General features: G+C 43.4%; 1 protein-coding gene across 2 annotated transcripts; it reads left to right on the forward strand.

Annotated features, from left to right (window-relative positions):
* The first annotated feature begins 4883 nt into the window (after positions 1-4883).
* Positions 4884-24684, forward strand: SH2D1A (SH2 domain containing 1A). 2 transcript variants are annotated; one of them, XM_034782674.1, is made up of 4 exons: positions 4890-5202; positions 19946-20009; positions 23461-23596; positions 24279-24684. In XM_034782674.1, the coding sequence occupies exons 1-4, from the start codon at positions 5066-5068 to the stop codon at positions 24317-24319; spliced, it is 378 nt and encodes a 125-aa protein (XP_034638565.1). In that variant the 5' UTR covers positions 4890-5065; the 3' UTR covers positions 24320-24684. The 2 variants fall into 2 exon arrangements, with proteins under 2 accessions (XP_034638564.1, XP_034638565.1); XM_034782673.1 differs by lacking the exon at positions 24279-24684 and having other exon boundaries at positions 4884-5202; positions 23461-23712.

The following is a 24684-nucleotide window of genomic DNA, read 5'->3' on the forward strand; positions in this document are numbered from 1 at the left end:
TCTATAGACAGGTAATTTAGGCCCGGAGAGATTAAGTGATTTGCCCAAGTTCACACAAAGTCTTGGTCACAGCCAGCGCATGAACCCAGGTCTCCTGAGCCGTAATCCACTGCCTTAAGCACAGCTTTCTTTTTGAAAGTACGGTGACAGTGAAAAGGGCTTTAACTGCCCATCTGTTTATAGAGCAGTTGGTCTCATTATTGCTGTGTACTCTGAGGTGATGAGATGCCTTCGCCGCTCTGCATTAAGGTGAGGTTCTAGACATCCACGCAAACCTTTGGCTTTTAGAAATAAAACTGAAAAGTAAACAAGAAAAGCAGCAAAGCACAAGGCCGTCTTTCGTGGCCAAATACTTCAGAGCACAGCAGGCTCTGCCTTCCCTTTATGTGTTTTAGAGAAACCTTTCGTATTGGCTTGTTCCAAAGTTTACAAGGCTGCTCACTGAACCATTTTGAGCCAGGCCTGATACTGCCGTTCCTGAGCCTACCCAGCAAGGTGCGGCCTGCTCTCCGAGCGATGTCAGTGGGAGAGGAAGGAGCTCAGCACCTTGCAGAATCAGGCTCAGGGTGTTAGAAAGAAGACACAGTATGGGCCCAGTCCTGCTCCCACTGATCAGTTCGGTGTCACTAGGCCATTCCCTACTCACTCACATGGCAGAAAAGCTGCGGTTTGTAGTTTACCATTCCTTGCTGGCACAGTCATGGAAAATAGCACAGCCTAATGAAGTACTGAGGCATCCCACAATGTACTGCTCTGTCTCCCGGGACAACATTTCAGCTCTGGACCCTGAGCTGGATCACAATCCGAGAGATTGACTCTGATCCTGATTTGGACTGTGGCAACTGGAAGCTGTTCTGGTGGTGCACAAACAAAAGCTTGGCTGAGATACGGAGGAGGATTTCTTCAGCCTGGGTGGTGTAAGTGCCTTCTACACAGTGTCCCTGAGCGGGAATGGCTCCTGGGGACTATGGGCAGCCCATTCAATTTGGAGCAGCCCTTACTCTAAACTGGGCCTTGGGGCGTGCCTGGTATTAAACCTCCCTGGATCAGGGTAGCAACAGTTGCTTACAATTCACCTTTGCCTCTCCCCAGTCACTCCCCTTTGTAGAAAGAATTTGTGTAGAAGTCATTGAGGTTTGTTTGCTTGTTTGTCTTTGTCTTTCAGTTATGCAATGTTTGCAACAATTGCCTTTCCCTTTTCGGTAATAAATATTGCATGTTCAAACATCAAAGCAGATCAGACAGCCTGTAAACCTATGGATCTGTTTCTAAGAACGCTTCTCATGCTCAAAAAGTGTAGAGATTTCCTGCAAACACTTCTTCAGTGAAATCCTAAACGTGGTCAAATGACATTTGCAATGCTGGCTCATTCTGATTTTGTTTTTTCCCTTTCCACTTACCACACGTACTTCTTTTGAAATCACCTATTAAAAGTGAAAATGGGTCAAGAAAGAGGAAAGTTAGATGAAATCCCCAAAACAACTTTAGGGTGACAGTAGTGTGAAAAAAAAAATCTACATAAGCTTTATGTGGGAAAGGTGCTTAGCTGACTGCTTGTCACCACACATATACCCGTATTTTCAGTACATGTTCTACTTTGTTGTGCAAATATTTTCACAACTGATATATTAAAAAAGTAAAGGGAAGCTGAATCCCAACACTTTGATAAGTGAGGCAGTAAACACCTTGCCATCTCTGCAACTAGATTATAGACCTGCTGTAAATACTGCTGCTGAAATTTTCAGGCTCTATCTAGCCTCGGAAACTGCTAAGTATCTGAGAGTAAGCAGGTGCAGATCTCCTTCTGCCTTGGGAGTAGCTGTGAAAACCAGTTAATGAGTTCCAGGGCTGTCTAGTGGTGTCTTGACTGAGGCTCTGGCTATGCCACAGCTGAATACCTAGGGCATTAGATATGGAAGATGGGTTCTCAGAAAGTCCCAATTCCCTCCCCCCCACTAGATTCTCTCTGGGGACATTTGGATCCAGATGCAGATGTTGAGGCTTGGGCCTATCTCTAGTCCAGGGGTGGCCAACCTGAGCCCCAGAAGGAGCCAGAATTTACCAATGTACGTTGCCAAAAAGCCACAGTAATACGTCAGCAGCCCCCTATCAGCTCTCTCCTGTCCCCTCTCCCCCGCTCCCAGCGCCTCCCGCCCACGGGCAGCTCCGCTGATCAGCACCTCCCCCTCCATCCCTGCCTGCACTTCCTGATCAGCTGTTTCGTGGTGTGCAGGAGGCTGCAGGGTGGGGCAAGGGCACTGCAGGCTCAGGGGAGGGGGCGGGAAGGGGTGGAGTGGGGGCAGGGCCCATGGCAGAGCCTGGGGTTGAGCACCCGCCCCCCCCCGCCACATTGGAAAGTTGGTGCCTGTAGCTCCAGCCCCGAAATCGGTGCCTATACAAGGAGCCGCATATTAACTTCTGAAGAGCCGCATGTGGCTCCGGAGCCACACGTTGGCCACCCCTGCTCTAGTCCCAAACATTGTAAAGTTCTTTACTGACTGACTGCACCAGGAGCAGGCCAGTGATGAATCAGGCATCCAGTTACTGGCCCAAGGTCTAATATGTGACCAAAGTAGAATGCTCCACTCCCCTATGCAAGGTGTATTGCTTATGCTCTTGTGAAGAACTACCTGAGGGCCCAGAGGGTGATGAACCAGGTAGCATTGAACACTATACTTGGGATGAATTTAGCCCTGAATGCATCAATGGGTCACAGGCAGCAGCTGCTTGTGCTGAGTAATGCTGATGAAGGAATACGAGGCAATCCCATGTACTGCCATGTGGTGTCATTCAGCTTCAGGAAACAAAAATGCAATTTTTCCATAGGTGGATATTTGTCCATACATGGAAATGTCTTAAGTGTATGTGTGGGAGGGAGGCGGGGGAGTAAATTCTTAGCCTATTAGCAAACATGCGGGTAGACCATTTGACCAGATGATGTACTAGTGATGTCAAGCAGCAAACACACCTAGGAAAGCCATGTCAGCCCACAGTAGCTGAAGGAAATTGATTTTTTCATACGTTCTGGGCATGTGTCTCTGAGTTTGTTCTACCTTTTGTTTTACCCACTTCTCTACAGCAAAGAAATGTCTGCTTTGCTAATAGAGTCAGGAAGGATGTGTGGGAACTCGCTGCATGTGACAATGTTACATCAGCACTGCATTGAAGTTCACAGCTACAAGAAGGACAACCTTGTTTTTGAACAGCTGAAGGAAAAATGTTTCCAAATGTCAAATGCAGTTTCTGAAATATACTACTCTGAGCACCACCAGCTTAATCTACCAAAGCTTTAGGAATAATGTATCATCTGCCTTGAAGTGGAAATAATTAGCACCTCTGACATTATGAGCATTCACATACCATGCAACTACACAAAAATAATCACCTGCAATGCCGAAGCCCAATGGCTTGAAATGACACATTTTCAGCCTGAACGCTCAAATGCTTGATTTCCATGGGTTTAAAGTGAGCTATAATACTCTTTTGGGGTTTGATCCTGCAAAGTGCTGAGTGCCAGCAATCTACCAAAGCCTGGCATAGCTGTTAAGGGAGGAGGCACTCAGCTCTTCATAGGAATGCTCTTTAAAAGTGGCATTTGGTGAATTAAGTTTTCAACTTTAGTTTTGAAAGAAAGAAAAGCAGATGAAAAGCTGCACGCCTTTGCTGTAATGAGCTAGAGGCAGGTGCCACTAATGGAAAAAAATGTTCACAGACATTTTTGACAATTTGGTGTCCCTGATCTTGCACCCCCAGAATAATCCACAATGAATAAGGATGAAAAATCGGTTAGCCCCTTTTCCTACCATTCCTAGTTCCATTTCTAGTGCTCCCATCACAATAGTGTCTTGCTCCCAGCTAATATTTATTTATTAGAGATGGGCTGCAGTTGAAGCGGTTCACAGCACTTTCAGTAAGAGCTGTACAAAGCGAGACAGCAGCCCTGCTTCTCAGCTACTCCTGGCAGAAGGTGCATCTCTGGGTGGGCTCAGAGTAGCTTTCAGCCACTTTAGCACATCCTGACTTCTGGGCTGGGCCAGGACTTTGAATGGCCTCCTGTGGGCTGCTGTATGGTCCCAGAGCGCTGAAGTGCGGATCACTCTGGTCAGACCCATTTCCTTCCAAATACACCTCCCCTGGGCATGTTCCTATGCCTAGGGCTGCATGGAGAGGGGGTGCAGAGCCATTCTGTTAGCACTCTACCACCCGGGGAACCACTATATGCTGGGAGTATGCCACATGGGGTCACTTAATGGAGGCTGAGCTGGAGTAAAGGGGCCTGGAGAACTGAAGTTACTTGCCCGAGAGGCATTGGTGACTGATAGATTCGGAGTGGATTAAGAGTCAGGTGATATGCTTTGGTTCTTACAGTGACTTGCAAATCACTCAGCATTTCTGCTCAACCCTATGGAAATACATGTATTTAGCGGTTCAATCCCTTCACTTTGTGATTCATGTACTTTGTTTTAACCTCTTTATCCTTAAAGTCTTTGCTACCACATGCAAAACATACAATGGCCTTTGTTGCTAGATTGCCTTGCCATAACTTCAGGTTTCTGCTCATTTGATAACACATCTCTATGCTTGTACCATGGGGCCCTAGATTAGCCAATTGAGGACAGGTCTGACCCTTACTTGTTCCAACTTTCCAACATTTTAAATCCTTAAAAGACAAAAATTCTACTGAAAATACTAACAGACCCTTGTCTGACATGGTGCTACAAATTTGGTTCTCAGCCTAACCATAGCTTGTGGATTCTGGTTTGTGGGGAGGGCAGCATTTTGTTAAGGAGATTGTGGGCTTCATGTACTTGTTATTAACATCTATCTTGAAAGCTACGAGTCATATGAGTGCTGTCAAATGTCATATATGCCTTATAGCTCTGGCTGTCAGTATGAAATGTCTTTAGAGAAGCTCTAGGTGGGAACACATCCTGTTTACATCAACCATTGAGTGAGCAGCTGGATAGCAGGCGGGTGACAGCATTGAGCTGTGTAACAGTCACTAACACCAGTCACCTCTGTCTAGCTGGGTTCTATCGGGCTCCACTCAGTTCACCTTAAGAAAATGGATTCTATGGACGTTTATCATGGGAACATCAGCCGGGAGACTGGGGAGAAGCTGCTGCTGGCTACGGGGATGGATGGCAGCTATTTACTGCGAGACAGTGAGAGCGTCCCAGGAGTGTATTGCCTGTGTGTGCTGTGAGTACAGAGAACCAAGGGAGTCTAAGGTCTAGGGCAGCAACACCCCTTACCCGGTGTATGTCTAAGTCTTGGGGAGCCAAGCTGCCACTTAGAATGCAGCTGCAAGTGGGTCTTATGGGTGAAGGATCAGCAGCATGGAGACCTTTTGTTGGGCAGCCAATTCGGTGATCCTGTGGCTTTCCACAGGGATGTCGACCTCCAACTTCTGGGTTCACAGCATGTATTCTGCCGCACATTACATTTGCCAGTTAGAATGGTCATCTTCTGGCAGAATGTGCAAATACTTCTGTGTCCAAAGCACTGTGGGGAGTTAGCTTTTTAACACTGACTTCAGGCATGGGAGTGTGTAAGGGGTTCTTGGCCCTTTGCAGAAATAGGAAAGGACAGGTTCCTGCCATGGTTCGCTTACTCTTAAATGGGTCACAAAACAGTGAGCGAAGACAAAGAGTGCAATGATGGGGTGGAGAGCAGGAAGGAGGATATAACAGCTTAAGCCATGCAGTTTGGATTGTAAATTGCATGTGCTTCTTGCTCATGCTGAATAATTCCTTTGGTTTTCCCTGTTGTCTGTCTTCCTGTTTAATACACTCAACAGCAGTATGGCCCAAAACCTCCTTTCCCCTGTGGGCGGGTATGGAGGAATATTGATGCTTTTCATTCATATATTGAAAGTGAGCGGTTGCCAACATTTCAGGGCCTGATTCTGCCAGCCCCTTACTACAGCTGAATATTGCCCTGCACACTGGGAGTATTGCTGCTGATTTCTGAATAAACTACTTTTAAAGCGCATGAAATACAAATAGATAATAAAGAAAATGGTGACAATTTATCAGTTAGGATTCTAGAGTTGGGGTAAGGGGAGGAATTCTTACAAGGTATCTGTCATAGGCCACCAATGTGGAGAGAAGGCACTGATGAGTTGCTTCTGAAATGGGTATGAGCTGACAAAGGGCTTAATATTTATGGGGTATTTGAATGACAGAAGTGTGAGTTCTTTTAGCAAAGGAGGACAGAAAGGATGAAGAATCCTAGGCATTAGCATTGTGCATGCACGATAAACGAACAAAGCATGGCCAACGGCTCTGTACCAAGAGAACTTTAAAGAACTGAAGGGGTAGCAACAAGATATGTTAATATCAGAAATTACGGAGACAAAGCAAATGATTATTAGCTGAAAGAAATAAGAGGAGGCCTTTGTCCATGTAGAAAGGATAAGATAGTGAGAGTATTACTACGTCTAAAATAATATTTATATCACGCTTTCCACCAAAGGTCTGAATGTGCTTGTCAGCATCACTTGATTTAGCCTTGACTTTTAAACTGTGAAGGATGTGAGTATTATTATCATTTTACAGATGGGCAAACTGAGGCTTAGAGCCACATAAGAAGTGCTCCAAGCCACATAAGAAGGCTATAGCAGAACTATAAATACAACCCAGTTCCCTTTTTATATCTCCTGTTGTGCCTTAATCATAAAGAATCGTCCTGCCTTGCCCCACTAAATGAGAAGGAAAACCAAAGATGAAAGAATTCCAAGTGGGATGACACACCTAATATCTATACCTCAGGCTTTAACAAGACGACAAAAAAATAGGGGATTAAGAAGTGTATTGAATTAAAAGCTATTGCAGATTTGGGGTAGATATGAAAAGCGGTGATAAGACGCTACTGAAAGGAGCCATCTAATAAATAATAAAAGCCCAAGTGTTCTTAAAGAACTATCCGAGGAAATGGTGAAACAGCTACTTATCATTTGTAGGGTCATCCAGAACAAGTGAGGGGTAGCAGGTGATTGGAGAGTCATGTACAATATTATCCAGCTTTATGAAAAATAAAGCAGGAATCCAGGAAATCAGTCTAATTAGTCTACATTCGATACTTGGACATATAGCAAGGACATGGAGCTGCAAATAATCTATAGGAGTTTCTGGTGGTATTAAAGGCAGTTTGTTTATATGAATGATAGGAAGGTCAGGTTTTTAAAGAATAGATTAGGACAGTTAAATATGAGGCTCATAGGTTCTGAAGACAAATGGGAATGCAATAAACAATAAAAGAACCTCCTAATTGTGCCTGCAAAATTTGCGAACCACACAGTTTGCCTTTAGGGATACATTTGCATGAGTAAAGGGTGAGATTAAAAAAATACTTACTTGTAAACTATAGATAAGTAAAGCTTTTATAATTCATAATATAAGTACTTAGGAAAACTTTTGACACTGTCTAGTGGAGATATCTATCTGAGCAGCTAGAACAATATTGTCTAGATAACTATGATCTGATGTGGATGGAAATCTGGTGGCAGAATCACAGAGATGAGCACTGGGTTCATAACTATTTAATACAGTATTTCAATAATGAATGTGGAGCAAGAAGTAGATTGTACAGGAATTAGTGTCTCAGAGGATAAACTAGGAAACAGTGCTCTGAGTGGATGATGCAAAGAAATTACAGAATGATCTACCAATGTGATGGTAATTTAGATAAGTGTATGCAATAGACCACTGTAGCAGGCAAAAAACTTAAAATAGCGGAGCAGCTCTGCACAGAAGGGGAGAGAAAGCAGACAATGAACCAGAGACTAACTCATTGTGGGATGAAGACGCTTGCTGTAGCAAAAAAAGAACAAATCCTAGACTGGCAAATATACAGGGAGGACCAGCGCATAGGACCAGAGTGACAACAATACATGCTATAAAGCCTTGGCAAAACCAAAAAGAGGTGTGTGTAGACTTTGGGATTCATCACTACAGAAAAACAAACCAACCCCAAACCATTAGTAAACTATAGAATGTATTTCTGTATTAAGTTTTGGGGCTGTGATCGTGTTTTCATACCACCTTGTAAAGCACAGAGAACAGTGTTGGCATTATGCAATTAAGAACAATTAATAATAATGGTTTTAACAAAAAAACTTTTAATCGGCACTCAGAAACTCTGATGATGGTTACTCTAGGAATACCTAGAGAGCGTTTAGGTAGAATGTGTACAGCTTAGTGTACGGATTCAGTCACTATGAAATGATTTCTGAAATGGTGAAGCAAAGCCTGTAAGTGAACAAAGAGATGTTAGCATACATATTGGCGCCAACCCCCCAAAATATATATTTTCTGTGAGAAATTTCAAATGAACTGAAAAGGTTTTCTAGTGATAATTTTTTCTGATGAAATGAAAACAACAGAATTGATTTGCAAAATTTTCAGTCTTTCCCTTTCTCTCTCTTCCCCCCTTCCACTGATTACAGCATGGGGGGGGGCAGGGAAAAATCAGGTTTTTGGGGGTTTTTTTTGTTGTAGAAAAAAACAGAAAATTTTGATCCAAACAAAAAAATTGCCTCAAAAAGCCATTTGTCACTGAAAAATGTTTTGACGAAAATATTGTAGCCAACTCTAATAAACATGCTTGGCCGATCTTGCGCTTACCGCTGCCCATGTAAAGCCAGTTTTGGGAGTGCAATGACCTTAGCATGACCCCAAAGGCTTTAGAATCCTTTCAAAAAGGTTCAAATGTTCCTTATGCCATTTTTCCTTCCTAAACACTTTGGCTGACTTTGAATATAATAAAGCTGTGGCCAGTTTCGATTGCCTCCTAATTAAAATAAAAACCTGACCCTAAGCAGAGTAATGACCTTGGAAAGTGGGAAGAATCAGACTCCACACAATTCATAAAGGATTTTGCTATTGCCATTGAATTTACATGGAAGGTGCTCAGATACCACGGTTATTGGTGGCAGGCTAAAACCCTTAGATAACTGGAACGGCTTTGATAGTCAGGACCCTGTTTGATAAACTTTTATCAAGGAAGCTTTTCTTTCCCGCTGTTCTGTTCCCCAAAAGTACTATTGGTTTGTTTTGCTGCTTTCTTCCAGTTCCCCTTCAGTTCAAGCCCAGACTGAAGTGCCCTAAGTCACTGCATGCAGACGAGAGCCCACAAGCCTTCAAAGAGAGAACGTTTTTTGTGTGGCTGTGGCAAATCACAAAGACACACTTTCTTTCATCGATATTTTAAGACCACAATGATGAAGGGAAATAGTTCATACAGCAATAAGTAGGTTTTGGTTTGCATTGGGGTCTCCTGTAGCTCTTGTAAATACAGATGCTCCCTGCAATTTTCTGCAACATTTTAAAATGAAGTGCTCCTCCGGGGCCTACCTACAGTGACTTCTTTAATAACATTATTAAACAAATAATGTTGATTACTGCAAGAGTGGGTGTACGGCTGCATGATTCAACTATGCTAGCCCAGGAGTGCAAAGGTTTCAATTAATGATCTTTTGAAACGTTTCTTGCTGTTCTTCAAAATTAGGATGTTTATGAATGATTTTTTTAAAGACACGGTTCCATTGCGTAACCAGTTGGATACTGCATACAATGTTACAAGATTTTATTATTGGGTCTTGATTTTTTTCTTATGAAGTTCTTTCTTTGCTAGCAACATGTTCTGTTCACAGACGTCTTGGATTCCTGTCTAAGTATCCTGTTTGACATTTTTTAACAGACATAGTGACTATCTGCACACATTGCTCCTAATGAAGTCAATGGGGAATGCAAGACACAAGAATGGGCTTATTTTTTAAACTGGGCCTGCAAAATTTGTGACTATACCTGTGGGTGCAGATGCTTCCTTCCCCATTCCAGATACGTATATGCCTGTGCAAAGACAAGTAGCTGCATGTGTAAATTGGTAAAGCCAATGCTAATTATACTCATACATGTATTTGGGAGCTCAAAATTTGTAGGGGGATGTCTCGAATGTCAGTAGTTGTTTCAATCCTCTAAATATCGATTAGAATGGCAGCTTAAGCTAAATACGACATCACTTTTATAGTGTGCTTTCAAATGATTTCTCTGAAGTCAACCATTCATGTACTATACTGCATTAAACCTTTAGGGCATAATTAGCAACTAGAGTATAAAACTGTTTGGAACTCTTGAAGCACTGATAATGGCAACAGGACAGACTCCTATCTAATCAGCTTTAATTTTCTCTATTTGTTCCATCATCATAATCATAGAATCTGAGTTTCTTGGAATATTTAAATTCAGTCACTGTGCCAAAACTTTCCACCTCACCACGCATAGCTGATGTGCTTACTGTATTGGATTCAGGATCATGAGTCAGCCTTAACGTTGCATTTCTTTTATTTTCCATTTAATATTTTTGACGGAAATTGCATAGTAATTGTATGCACATAATAATCATCCTATTTTAAAATGTAACAGAACAAAAATGTCTTGGCAATGAAGCGTTTCCATTCAAGGTTAGCATTGTAAGTAGCATTCACCATTTTCTTGTATAAGAAAATTCTTCACTGTACATTGAAATATTCACTTCAGTAGAATTTACCAACCTTCCCAACTCATTGGAATGAAGATCATCATCGTCAAGAATAATTTTTTGATGGATTTTATATAATTAAAATATTTTTGTGATCATTCTGATAAGACACAGGCATTCTGACCCCTGGATAATTATGAGAGCTGGTAGAAAATTTTCTGACAGCAATTCTGTTAGAAAATGTTGTTTCACTGAAGTTGAAATTTTTCTTGGGAATCTGTTGATCTTAGTGAAATTTCGTGAAAAATATCGAAATGAAACTGTTTGATATTGTCCAGACATTCCATTCTCTCACTTTTGGTATGGAATGTTTAAATTTTTAATTGCAAAACACATTTCCATTGAGAAATGTATTTTATATTAATATTTAAAATAAAAAACCAACAATTTCATTGAAACAAAATATTTCAATTGATCCGAAATGAATTTTTTTCCCAAAAATTTAATTTTGCAGAAAAATTAGACACTTTTTCTCATTTGTGGCAAAACCAAATTTCAGAATAGCAGAAATTCATGGGAAATGGAAATTCCGGTTCCTGCCCAACTGTAACAACGACCAGGCAATACAAAGCAGGAGAAGAGAGAGTAGCTGAGAAAGTGAAGTTAAGATCCAGATTAGGTCTAGTCTAGACTTTGGAGGTTCATGATTGAGGCGGAATCACTGGTAGGGTTTGGGATTAGTTAGTAAGAATTTTCCATTTTCTTCAACGAGAAACAACAAAAGTGAAGAGTACTTGAGAAAACGTGGGTAAGTTCTCCTCTGTAACAAGCTGCATCTGAACAGAACGTTTAAAACGCAGCTACATCAAGCAGAAAAACAGACACCTACAAATGTAATGATGCTGTTATAATAGTAGTGACACTAACACAAATGCGTCCATCCCAATTCTCAGAAGTCTGGCCCACACTAACATAAATCCACTGAATCATCCATTGTTGCGAGATTTCCGCCTTCTTGGGATAAAATCTCAAAAGAAATGCTGTTTGGTGAGATTTTGGCTGCTCAAAGGCCAGAATGAAAAAGTTGGTTCCCTTTTAGTTTTTCGATCTGACTCTGAACCAAACCCATAGATTTGGATCTGACTCTGTTTCCCAAATTTGAAGAAGTTCATATTCAAGGTTTTGGTTTGGGCCAATCTCTACTTTCTAGTTAATGGTGCAACAGAGGCTGGGCCAGATAGATGTAAGATGCATGCTCTGGAGTCAGAAAAAAGTATGACCAACCAATGGTCACAGGGATGCTGCCTTCAGTTAAAGAGTGTTCAGATGGTGTGAGGGGCTCAAGATCCCGCAGAGAAAATTGTAAAGTCAGAGGATCTCCAATTTTTTTTGCCACGATGTGACTTGCTCAGACCTAAGCTGGTTACAGACCAGAAAAGGAGAACATACAGTTAAGTTATGATCTGGGGCTGTCAAGCGATTAAAAAAATTACTCGCGATTAATCTCACAATTAAAAAAATTAATCGCGATTAATCGCACCGTTAAACAATAATAGAATACCATTTATTTAAATATTTTTGGATGTTTTCTACATTTTCAAATATATTGATTTTAATTACAACACAGAATACAAAGTGTACAGTGCTTGTTTTATATTAATTTTTTATTACAAACATTTGCACTGTAAAAAACAAAAGAAATAGTATTTTTTAATTCACCCAAATACAAGTATTGTAGTGCAATCTCTTTATCATGAAAGTTGATCTTACAAAAGTAGCATTATGTACAAAAAATAACTACTTTCAAAAATAAAACAATGTAAAACTTTAGAACCTACAACTCTAATCAGTCTTACTTCTTGTTCAGCCAATCCCTCAGACAAACAAGTTTGTTTACATTTGCAGAATATAATTCTGCCCGCTTCTAGTTTACAATGTCACCTGAAAGTGAGAACAGGTGTTTGCATAGCACTGTGGTAGCCAGCGTCGCAAGATATTTACATGCCAGATGCGCTAAAGATTCATATGTCCCTTTATGCTTTCAGAGGACATAGGTCCATGCTGATGACAGGTTCTGCTCGATAACGATCCAAAGAAGGGCAGACTGATGCATGTTCATTTTCATCATCTGAGTCAGATGCCACTAGCAGAAGGTTGATTTTCTTTTTTTGGTGGTTCGGGTTCTGTAGTTTCCACATCAGAGTGTTGCCCTTTTAAGACTTCTGAAAGCAAGCTTCACACCTCATCCCTCTCAGATTTTGGAAGGCACTTCTGATTCTTAAACCTTGGGTCGAGTGCTGCAGCTACGGTATCTTTAGAAATTTCACATTGGAATCTTCTTCGCATTTTGTCATAGTTGCAGTGAAAGTGTTCTTAAAATGAACAACCTGCTGGTTCATCATCCGAGACTGCTATAACATGAACTATATGGCAGAATGTGGATAAAATAGAGCAGGAGGCATACAATTCTCCCCCAAGGAGTTCAGTCACAAATTTAATTTATGCATTTTTTTTTAACAAGCGTGATCAGCATGGAAGCATGGTATGCTATAGTTTAATAGTGAAATTAATCGCAATTAATTTTTTTGAGTTAATTGCGTGAGTTAACTGTGATTAATTGACAGCCCTATTATGACCCCATGTTATGGTATGTTACTAGGGTTGCCAACTTTCTAATCGCACAAAACCGAACATCTTTGCCTGAGGCCCTGCCCCTGCCCCACCCCTTCTCTGAGGCCCTACCCCCACTTTCCCCATCTCCCCACCCTCTATCGCTTGCTCTCCCCCACCTTCACTCACTCACACCGAGATGGGGCACGGGGTTGGGGTATGGGAGGAGAGTGAGGGCTCTGGGGTGGAGTCGGGGATGAGGGGTTTGGGGTGCAGGAGAGGACTTCAGTCTGAGGCAGAGGGTTGGATATGTGGGGGAGTATGGACTCTGGGCTGGGGGTGTAGGCTCCGGGTGGGGCCAGAATTGACGGGCTCAAGGTGCAGAAGAGGGCTCTGGGCTGGGGCAGGGGGTTGGGGGCGTGTGTGCGAGGGTGAGGACTCTGGCTGGAGGTACAGGCTCTGGGGTCGGGCTGGGGGTGAGCAGTTTGGGGTGCAGGAGGGGGCTCTGGGCAGGGGCTGAGGGGTTCAGAGTGCAGGATGGGGTGAGGACTCCAGCTGGGGGTGTGGGCTCTGGGGTGCAGCGAGGGATGAGGGGTTTGGAGTGCAGAGGGGGCTGGGGCAGGGGGTTGGGGGGTTGGGGGTGTGTGGGGTGTAGGGTACCAGCAGCACTTACCACGGCTCCCAAGCAATGGCTGCCGGGTCCCTGCAAGAGGCTCTGTGTGCTGCCCCTGCGCCCGCAGGCGCTGCCCCCGCAGCTCCCATTGGTCATGGTTCCTGGCCAATGGGAACTGTGGAGCTGGCGCTGGGTGTGGGGGCAGTGCATGGAGCCTCCTAGGCCACCCATGTGCCTTGAGACCGCAAGGACCTGGTGGCTGCTTCCTGGAGCTACGCGGACCTAGGGCAGGCAGGAAGCCTGCCATAGCCCTGGGCCCCTGCTGCGCCGATGACTGGACTTTTAATGCCCCAGTCGGCAGTGCCGACTGGAGCCACCAGGGTCCCTTTTCTACTGGGTGTTCTGGTGGAAAACTGGACGTCTGGCAATGCTATATGTTACGCTGAGTTGAAAGTACAGAATCAAGTTAGAGGTCATGTGCAAGGTGGTGTAAATTATGTCAGTAAGACTGGGTTAGAGAGTCTGAACTGGCGTAACGCACAAGTCAAGGGGCCAGAAGAGAGAATGGTCAACCAGTAAAAGCAACTTCCAGGAAGGAGACTAAAAATATAAGCTAATGTAGGCCTTCCCCCTAATTTAACTTACACCTCCTTCTCCCCATGAGTAAATTACTCCCAGTTAACCCACTTACAGACATACAACTCATTACATCCTTAAACAATGCTAAGGATGCAAAGTCAAGAACGCATAAGTTTGTCCATACAACCTTGTGCATATCCATTATGACAGTGTCTTTAATTACATGCTCACAAATTTTTCCACAGTACTCCTGCCTAATTCATTGCACAGGCTGGGCAATGCTCATTGAATCAGCAGCTATTCAATATTTTATTTTCTCTTCACGGTTCAGGGTTTGGCCCCAGGCCTTATTTATCGCACGCTATTCAAACTTTGCTCTGAAGACAGACTTACTAATTTGAACATGGGCTTTTCAATGCCACTCATCATTATATTATCTGAATCCATCACATGTATTAATTAATTCATCTTCAGCACACACAAGTGAAATGGGGGGATGGTATTATCCCTATTTTGCAAATGGGGATTTGAGGCACAAAAACATTAAGGCCAAAAGTATCCACTAGCTTTTGATACCCAATTTGAGATACCTCAGCTCAGATTTTTCAGGGTATTTAGCATTATATTGGACTTTATATGTTTATAGCACAGCTTCCGTTGACTTCATTTGCAGCTGAGTGCACTCCGCACACCTGTCCCCTCCATCTCCAAACCTACGCAGCATTGCAACCATGTGAGCCAGGTTGCTATGCCTGGAGTGAGGAGCTGGGCCCACAGGCACTACTGCTGTGATGGCCGCAGATTTTATTAAAATTCACAATTATTGTGAACACCCTGACCGCTGTGCCAAAACCATAGCCTTAATCATAATACACAGAGAGGGGCCGAATTAAAATCACACAAACGGCCTTAATTCTGGCATTGCCTAACTTTTGAGTGCTTGAATTTGCAACGTCAATGTTTGTTTGACATAGGTGTTTTTTGTGTGTGAAATTTTCTAGGTTTTTAAAAAAGCAAACTTAAAAAAAAAATCCATCATGTGGCATCATACGACACTCACATGGGTCATCAGCAGGAGGGAATCCTTAGATCCACCACACAGACTTCTGGCACCTGAGCTAATGGAGTAGCTGGTAGCTGTAGTAGGTTGTCATTGTCTATATGGACCAGCACTATAGCCACACTCTTTCCCAGTGGGCTTCACAGATATTTGCCAAGAGCAGAGAAATCTTGGGTTCCAGTCTATGTTCTGAAGGGAGTATGGCCTAGAGGTCACAGCGCCTTCTGCTAGTTCCCCACAAGCCTGACCCCTTCTGTTCCTATCCCAATCATGTCTCTTTCCCCTGTCACCTCATCCCAGTCTTCCCCTACTCCTGTTTCCTCTGACCTCAGCTTCCAGTTTCCTTGCCTAGCCAATCCATCGTCCCCTCACACCTACATCTGCTCCTATGCCTGGTTTTCCCCCCAACCCCTGTCTATGCCAGGTCCAGCCTACCCCCATCATTTTCCAGTCTTAGTCTCCCCTCCCACAGGCTCTTGTCTGTCTACTCCTCCACCATCTTCTCCATCTGGTTCTTGTTCCTTCCTCATTGCAATCAGACAGCATCCTCTTCCCTGCTGCCTGGGTCCTAGCAGGGGCAGCACTGCGGTTACAGGAGAGACAGTCTCCTGCCTCTTAGTTTCAGTGTTCAGCATCACACAGACCACAGCAGCTGAGAGCAGCAAATGCAGCAAAAAGCCTGCTCAGCCCTGTATCCCCAAGATAGAGCATGCGCAATGTATATGGAATTGTGAGAATTTAACAGCCAAACTAACAAGTCTCTATTGAGCATGTGTGAATTGCAATTTTTCAAAGGCTTATAACTTGGCCAAATTTAGGTGGTTTCTCCTGGGGACAGCAAAAGGCACATGCTTGAAACAAAGCCCGTCCTCCTGTCAAATTCAATGTATGGAGGCACTCGAGTCGCCTAACATATAATAAAATAAGAATTTTTTTAACCTGGCCCAAACAATGTATTTTTCCCTGCTAGTCTCAGAAATAGCGGAACCGTTTTTTGGCAAAATGTCCACAAAAAATTTAGCTTGAGGCAGATACCCAACATGGAAAACACGTTTGAATGGTTAAAATCTGGGGAAGTCATAAGCGACTGAAAACAGGGCTTTACGGTGGGAAGGGTGTGCCAGCTTAGCTATATGTAGCACTATCAGCTTGGCCAAACTCAGAGGTTATGGATTAAATGCCAAGGTGATGTGTTAATGGCTACGTAGGCTGCCAGTTCATAGGAACTGATACTGATACTGCAAACGCAAATAATTCCAGAAAGAGCTATATTTAAGGAGACAGCATTTAATGTTATTTATTGCTGACTTCCCACTTTTCAGTTCAGTTTTGGGCCTAAAAATGAATAAACATTAGTTGAATAAAATTTCCCAACCAAGGTACAAAATATTTGGCAATTATTTCAAAACATACTGTGCTGTTAAAATGTCATGGTTAAATTATAAATTGCAGCAAATGGCTAGGATCCTCCAGTTATTTCAACAGTGCAGAAGATTGTAATTATTCACCTGTTAAAGTAAATGTGGCTGTAACACGTTTGAACACAGCTGAAAAGGGAGGAGGGGAGGAGGCTATGTAGGCAGATGTTGTCTCAGTGTATCATCTGTGTGAGAGGCATTTGCAGCTCTTTGGGTGGAATACTCTATAAAGGGAAAAAACTCATCATCTAAAGCAAAGTATAGTTCCTGGAGTGGAAACTTTACTATGCTTTCCCCTTGACAGAGTTTTCCTAGTTATGGTACCAAAGTAGAAACTGTTCAACGAGACCTTTTGTTCGATAGATTTAAAATCTATTTAATGTGAGATGGGATGTTAACTAGTGATCTCCTCTTCTACAAGCAATATCCAGCATGGTACTTTTACCCAGAGTTATTTTCTAAGCCGTCTCCTGAGCAATTAGGAGTTATAACGTCTTTTGTCTCTGATCAAGAAGCTGGACAAGTGACTCTGTGGAGGCCTTGGTGCCGCTCCATGCGTCATTCCATGGCGCTTCACCAGCGTAAAACTGGGGCATTGCAGGGGCGAATCAGGCCCACTGAGTGCAACAGTCAATGCTCCGTTCATCATTTTGTTGAGAGTGCGGCAATGTGGATCCAGATTTCGCGTCACCTAAACTTCAGGGCTGTTCGGACCTGGGCTTTTCGTTTGGGCCATTTTAGAGCGAGGAGAGGGGCAGGCTGAGGGCATGGCTAGGCGGGTTCACCTGGTCTCCCACGCCAACCCTGCAGAAAATGCTTTTTGTACAGGGGAGCCATCTGCTGGCTGAGGCATCCCTGACAGCTCAGTTCTGTTGGTGCTGTTCCGTCAGGGAGCTGGGGCAGAGTTGCAGAGGTCCCCAGAGCAAGGCCAGAGCATAGGAACCCCGTGTGGAGTGTCCTTTTCCTGATTCGTCTATGGGACGTGGGGGGTCAACCACCACCCCAAAGGGAAAAATTGGGAGGCAGCTCCATGAGAGAACCCCAGGTGCTAGCTCTCTCCCTTACCGTTGTCCTCCCTCCAGCATATATCAGGGATTTGCCCTAGCCCTGAGCCAAGAGTGCAGGTTTTGATCTGATGGCATGCAGTTCATTTACCCACAAGGATGCACTGTGTAAGAGACAGGCTATGCCTGAGACTGTCCTGTCAAACTAAGCGTAGTTCCAGTTTGAGCTGATTTAGAGAGAGAAAATTGAGCTGACAGCTAATGGTGCTACTGGGGAAACACCTCATTCAGCGTGCTAAAAGACTGCCTATGTGTACGTTATATCTGGTTTACTGGCATGGGGTCCCTAGCTGCGTGGGAGGGGAAAGGTGAGAGTGGATGGAAGCTGCGCTACACACCCACAACTTTAAAAACAAACAGCCTGTCTGCACGACCCTAAACATTAATGTGAGACACGTTAAATCATGAACCTTTGTTTAAAACGTCTGGGGGCTCTGCCATGCAATGGTGAGGGGGAAACTCAGCTCATGAAAATCAGGTTGTGGGCAAACTGAAGGTAGAATGTGCTTTAAAGTGGTAATGAAGTTCCTGCTGTTTAACAGAAAGTTTTACGATAAGATCATATTCGTTAAGAAAACAGGTATCAAAAGTGCTGTAATTCATTTAGCTGAGCTAAAGCTCTTGACTAAGAGTTGGTGTCTGGGACGAGCTAGAGAAAGGTGTTGCTCAACATGTAATTCAGCATAGAAACAACAAGCCAGATCCTCATCTTCAATGCCATTGACGTCAGTGTAGCTTCACCAGTCTGCACCCCCAAATGATCTGGCCCAATGGATCTGATGTGCCACTGCATTGCACCGTGTGTGTGCATTCACAGCCGTGCAACGTGACAGTCCAAGGGGTAGTAATGCGGACAAATCAAAACAGTAGCACTTTGCACCCACTTTGTGAATTAAAAACATTGTGACAGCTGTTAATGACTTCCTATGTTGGTAAATGACTTCGGATAGCTAGGAACATTTCTGAGGTTATCAAAATGGCTTTTCAGAAATAAGTGATTGAGTTGCAGTGACATGTGATACGGTGCATAAGCAAATGTGTTCATTTATTACTTCTATTATTTTGTAATCACTACTGTGATATTGTGTATAATTGGAAAGATGTAATATGTACCTGCTCTCTGAAAAATGGCTAATGCTGAAATATTGAATAATGCATAATGTCTTGGTGGAAATGCCAGATTATTGTAAACTTATTTCATTTTCTGAATGCATTGGGCCTGATTCTCCATTGCTCTGCATCTTGTGTAGTCATTTCCACCTTTGCAAAATGGGTGTAAAACTCCACTGGTCTGATCTGTTACCACTTACTTTAACTTTGCACAGAAAGTAGTTTACACATGTAGCGTGTCACTAACATCGGTCACTCTGCTTTTACATCACATCTTTGAATCTTGGTGTATATGTAAAGTACTGGGCTCCTTCTAGCACGATTGACTCTAGTTGATGTCTATTTTCAGAGGTTTCTGAATGGAAACTGTGTGTTTAAAATAAATGGAAGATTTCAGGATCTCATAAAGTGATCAGTGTTTCCAGGAGACTATTAATGACCTTGCGGCAGTCCAGGATTGAAGTGCAAAGGCAGAGCTTTGAGGGTTAGGAATGCATTAGCTAGACAAACTCTAATTTGCTTTGATAATGTGATTTTAGATTTCTAAATAAAATACGTCCATTGCATAGCACCTGGGAACATTTGCAGTTTAAAAAAAAAAATCACTTAGCAGAACCGTCATCTACTAATGATACCTGTTGTGTTCTTATTCCACAGGAAGTGTGTCCGATATATAAATAAGCATGTAAAAGGTCACTGATGGAAAGTTAAAACATTCACGCAGGTTTCATTGTCTAATATGGAGCAACTGTAGGTCTCACAGACAGAGATGGATCAAACAATGCCCCCCCCCCCCCCCTCCAAGTCCTAATACTGTACAACTCTGGGGATTCAAATCTAGCTTGCTGATCTGGGTCCAAATTTTGCATTTCTAAATATAGGCTACATCGACTAATTCATTGCTAAGGAAAGGAACTTATCAAATGAACTAATTCCAGCATTACAGAGCAACTGCGTACTAAACCTGACAATAGACATGACTAATAAATACATGTTGATTCTTTCACAGATATAAGGGTTATGTTTATACCTACAGAGTGTCCAAGACAGATACAGGTTCCTGGAGTGCCGAGGTATGTATTGCTCCTTCTCTTCTAAAAGTTCCCACAATTGAGTATAGGTATTGATTTCAAGAAATAGATCCGGATTATTCACCTTTCTGCAATATCTGAGTCTCATGTAATTTAATCAGTCTCAAGTGAGCCCATCACTGGGCCAGGTCTGACCATTTTGAATGCACAGATTCATTCTGTTACAGTTCAGCGGTTACAGAATGCACCAGTGCACTATATTTTGCAGCATTTTAAATGGCAGAACTATTGTGTTTTCATATTTTGACAGGCACAGTCAATATTAATTTCTCCTCTGCCAAACATGCCATTAATACCAGAATATTCAAAGCAATTCCCTGTGATTTACAATGTTTTTAACTTAATTTCTTGACAGATTGTATTTAGCCATAGCACAAGGCACATATATGATAGCTGAGATTTGATATGACATTTATCTTCACTTGTGTTGTGAGGAAACTCTGGACTGGTGTAGCAGTAGGTGCAATAATAAGAGTGATTTAAGTTCATGGCATAATTTAGGTTCACGTGAATACTAATCCTTATTTAATTTCGGAAGTTCTTGTTCTTTGGATGTAGGCAGCATATTAATTCATAATTAGCTTTCAGTTTGCACATTAATGAACATTGATTTACAAACATTAAAATATAATTTAACAGGCTTAATTCTGCTGGCAAAATTAGAGCAGAATATGTTGCACTGTACTGGAAACACCTGGACCAGATTCTGATGTCAGTTAGGATCAAACCCTGGAGCTGAATGTGCTTCACACCCATTCCTGTTTAAAAAAAAAAAAGTCTCTCTCATCACTGCAAAGAGCTAAAAAGAGCCCCATGTTCCCTCTGTCTTTAAATACAGGGTCTTGACTCTGCATTCTTGCATTGGCTTAAGTGGGCGTTTTGCTTGTGGTGGGGCGTAGGGGAAGGCCCTAGTATTGGACCTGAAATACTGCGCGTGAGCAAATAGCTATTTGTTCCAAAACAGGGAGACTTGCTAAGCCCCAAATTCAATAAGCCAGATTTTGGCCTGATTTACCTCATGTACAAATCCACTGGCCTCGGGGGGGATGGGATCTAGGCCAAGGCAGAATTTACCTCATTCTGGTCCTTTTCCTGAAAGGAAACTGGTACTTTCATAAGCTGTTGGAGCCCATGGGTGAAAGAGCAGAAATTGCTGAGGGACGTGGTGGTGCAGTGCGCACTGCAGTAGGATGGACAGCACCAATACATTTTTGGCAGGGTCAGGCTGGAGCACAGGCAAAGCAAAGCCTTCATTTGAAGACGGGGTTAAGCAATTCACTGGCTAACTTCATCTCCCTGTGGTAGTAGAAAGGGAGACATCAAGGCAGCACCAGAAAGCACACTCCTCTAGCAGCAGCAGTGAGGAAGAAAGCTCATGGTGTTGGATCCTCCTCTCTGGCAACTGGAGATCCTCGGCGGGCCCCTCACATCATTAGGGAAATGGGTGCTAAGTAGACATGGCAGGCTAAACTTTGCCCTCACTCACAGCTCACCAAATTTGTCTTACTCACAACAGCATTTGCCCCTCCCCTCCCATCAGCTGCCTCCCTTCTCCTCTCTCTTGCTGAGGTTGGTTTATTTTTGAAAGAACCAAGCGCAAAGCCTCACAAGAGACAATTTGAAAATACTGATGCTGAACCCCCACGAAGTCAGTAGCAAACCTCCCATTATGTTCAGTGGAGCAAGGATTTTGCCCTGGTGTATAGGAACAGGATTACTCTTGCTGGTGCTGAGTACCTTTCTGTGCTGCCCTGTCCTTCCACTCCCACTTCCATGGGAGTATAAGGGGCGAGTACCACAGCTGCTTTCCCCCAAGAGGCTGGGTGAGGAGAGACTTCAGGCCCAGCCAGGGTGGCAGAAGGGATGTTGCTTTAGATGTCTAGTAAAGGCCCTTGAAGATAGAGATACACAGTGATGGGCATCTGCAAAGCTTAATTGAGAAGGATAGACAAAGTGATTTCAATAAAACTAGGTAACAGTTTACAGAGCCCCTTGGTACAAAGAAATGAGAGATGTGACTAGTTAACAGGTGCAAACGGGAACCAAACACTCCATAAAACTTTCATAAGCAGGCTGGATCCATGTTAATATTTACAGTAACGGGAACATCATCATGGGCGCTAGGTCTTCCTCTGGAGCACCTTACCTGTGAGCTGAACCATACATTGGCATGCTCTATCAATAACTTAATGAACATCATGGTATGCTGACTGCCCATGGTGATGCTTTTAAGAGCCTGGGAAACTAGATTAATGAGCTGGAGACTAAAAGCGGATCACTAGCAGGACTCAGAGCTGGCCGACGAGAGGGCTGATGTGCGCTCTCAGTGTGATGAAACTTCTCCCAGTAGCACTGGTGCGTTGTCTGTGTAAGTGGGATTGCTGCTGAAGACACGAAAGAGGCGCGTGTTTTTCCTGATCCCCAGGTGGTGCTCGCATTACAGCAGGAGGTCAATTTTCTTCATGGTCTTTTGCTTGGTAAAGTGAGCAAATTTGACAAGGAAGTCATTGACAGAGGATAAATGTGGAATTCCCCGCACAGTATCGTTTTAGAGTCATTGTCCTGACTGTAGCAATACTTCAATGGCAGCTGTGTTCTTATCTTGAGTGTAGAACAGACCCCCCCCCGCTCAAACTCTCCCCTTTCTCTACCACCACATCACCAATTGCAGGAACCATCAGAAGAGAGCCTGATGGTGCTGCAGTAGCTTCATTTCACAGTGTGAAACCAGGATCACAATGACCTTGCTAGACTGAGGGCTACACTTACTTGCCGTCCTTGTCTCATGTCATCGTAGCTAGCCATTTCCTTTCATTCTTCCTGTACAATATAACTCCTCACAGCTGTATCAGGAATCACTATGATACTCCCAGGATTTTTTAAAAATCAACATTTCTTAGTCTGTTCCTGCAGTTTTTCATTCAGCAAAATTTTAATTGACATCAGTGGGCGATTTGCCCAATAAGCACTGCAGGATCTCATCTGTATTGACTGCCAAGGCTTTAGTCTTCAGGACGGTTATTAACAGATAGCTCTGTCTAACTGCAGTGGCCAGTTTAGTGAACATATTGGGTCAACGCTCTCACTGTATACCCACTGACGTGACTGGAGGTACATTAGGGATGCATCCGATCTGCATGGCTGCCCTGTGAGAGTGTAGCAGTAGTAGAACCAGTGGGGGTGCAGTGCGGAGAACAAGCGGTGCTAGTACCAAAACACACATTTCAACTGGCTGGCTACGCTCCTGGGAAAGGGAGAGGAGAGAGGACAGCTCCAACAAATCTAAGGTGGCGCTGGGAATGGACTTCTCTTCTTGCTGAGGTTTTTACATGTGTGAAAATAATGCTGTTCTATAACACCTCTCGGGCAGCTAGGTAGAGGTGTTCCCCTGTAGCTTGTTGTTTGGGTAATTTGTTGGTCTCTCACTTTACAGACTGCACCTGGGGTCCACAGAAGATTGTTCCGGAAAGTACACAACCTAATTACAGCATTCCAGAAGCCAGAACAAGGCATTATAACTCCTCTGCAGCATCCTGTAGTGAATGCTGCGAAAGCCAAGCACCCACAAGGTACTGCGAGGAGCACTTGGAAGCAGAATGGCATGGGCCTGTGGAGTTTCCCATCACATGTGCTAAGGGGCAAGATCCATTCTCTGGCCGTCCCCAACCCATGAGGCATGCATGATATAAAAGGCAGTGGAACTAGTTCAGTGCCACTAAGCAGCAAGGGACAGGTAGTCTGCGCCACATGCACACTGCAGCGCTACATCCATGATAGCAGAAAAGGGTCTGGCAAGGGGGAGGCTCTATTGACCTGCTCCCCTTAAAAGATTGTGAGGAGTTGAAGCAACAGCTGCACAATGGCTGTGCTGGTATGCTCCAGCTTGGAGGGAAGCTTCTGTTCCCTCCATCCTGAACACCCCAGGCCTTTGGGCAGAGAGAATGCAGGCTTGTTTGCTTCTATTAACCCATGGCAGTCACTACAACCGCATGTGTACATCTCCTAAAGTCTGAAAAATTGGCATCTTCCTAGCACCTAGTCTAGATTGTGGGGTTTGGATGGATGCCTTGTGGTGCTTGCTAGGGAATTTATATAACTGCAGTGTTGTATGTGAATATATTTCTTATACAGCATGCTGGTTGCATCAGTAGACAAAATGTAGTTAACCCCTATGCCTCCTACAAAGACTATGAGCTTTTGCCTTCTTGCAGAGTTCATATTGTTATATATTTGTTGTTGTTTTTTTTGTAGGAAAAAAGGAAGATCATGACTTTTATTTGCATCCTTCATGAAGACACGTCCCAGAGTTTGAAGTAATTTAAATAGGCTTTTATATGTCATTTTTACACAAAATGCTGTAGATTATAGACATTACAACTCTATGAGTTTTCCTGTAATATTTTCAGAAATGTATGTTTAATGCAACTTCTAGTCTGCCGTTTAAAAGATTGGCATGAATCTGTTTTTTTTTTTATAAAGATGTGGGAGAAAAAATAACTAGCAATTGGATGACTTAATACTTTCATTTTCTGTTGGTGCTTGGCAGGGCCGGCTCTAGGCACCAGTAAAACAAGCTGGTGCTTGGGGCGGCACATTTTTAGGGGCGGCATGCTGGCGCGGGCTATGGCGCCCCTAAAAATGTGCCCCGGCCGCCCTA

The sequence above is a fragment of the Trachemys scripta genome, chromosome 9, assembly GCF_013100865.1.
Source record: "Trachemys scripta elegans isolate TJP31775 chromosome 9, CAS_Tse_1.0, whole genome shotgun sequence".
Lineage (NCBI taxonomy): Eukaryota > Metazoa > Chordata > Testudines > Emydidae > Trachemys > Trachemys scripta.

Bases quoted from the DNA above. Each gene is read 5' to 3' on its own strand.
- SH2D1A (XM_034782673.1), top strand. From the start codon at position 5,066: ATGGATTCTATGGACGTTTATCATGGGAACATCAGCCGGGAGACTGGG. The intron at 5,203-19,945 runs GTGAGTACAGAG...ATTCTTTCACAG, and splicing joins GTGTATTGCCTGTGTGTGCT to ATATAAGGGTTATGTTTATA. The intron at 20,010-23,460 runs GTATGTATTGCT...CTCACTTTACAG, and splicing joins CAGGTTCCTGGAGTGCCGAG to ACTGCACCTGGGGTCCACAG.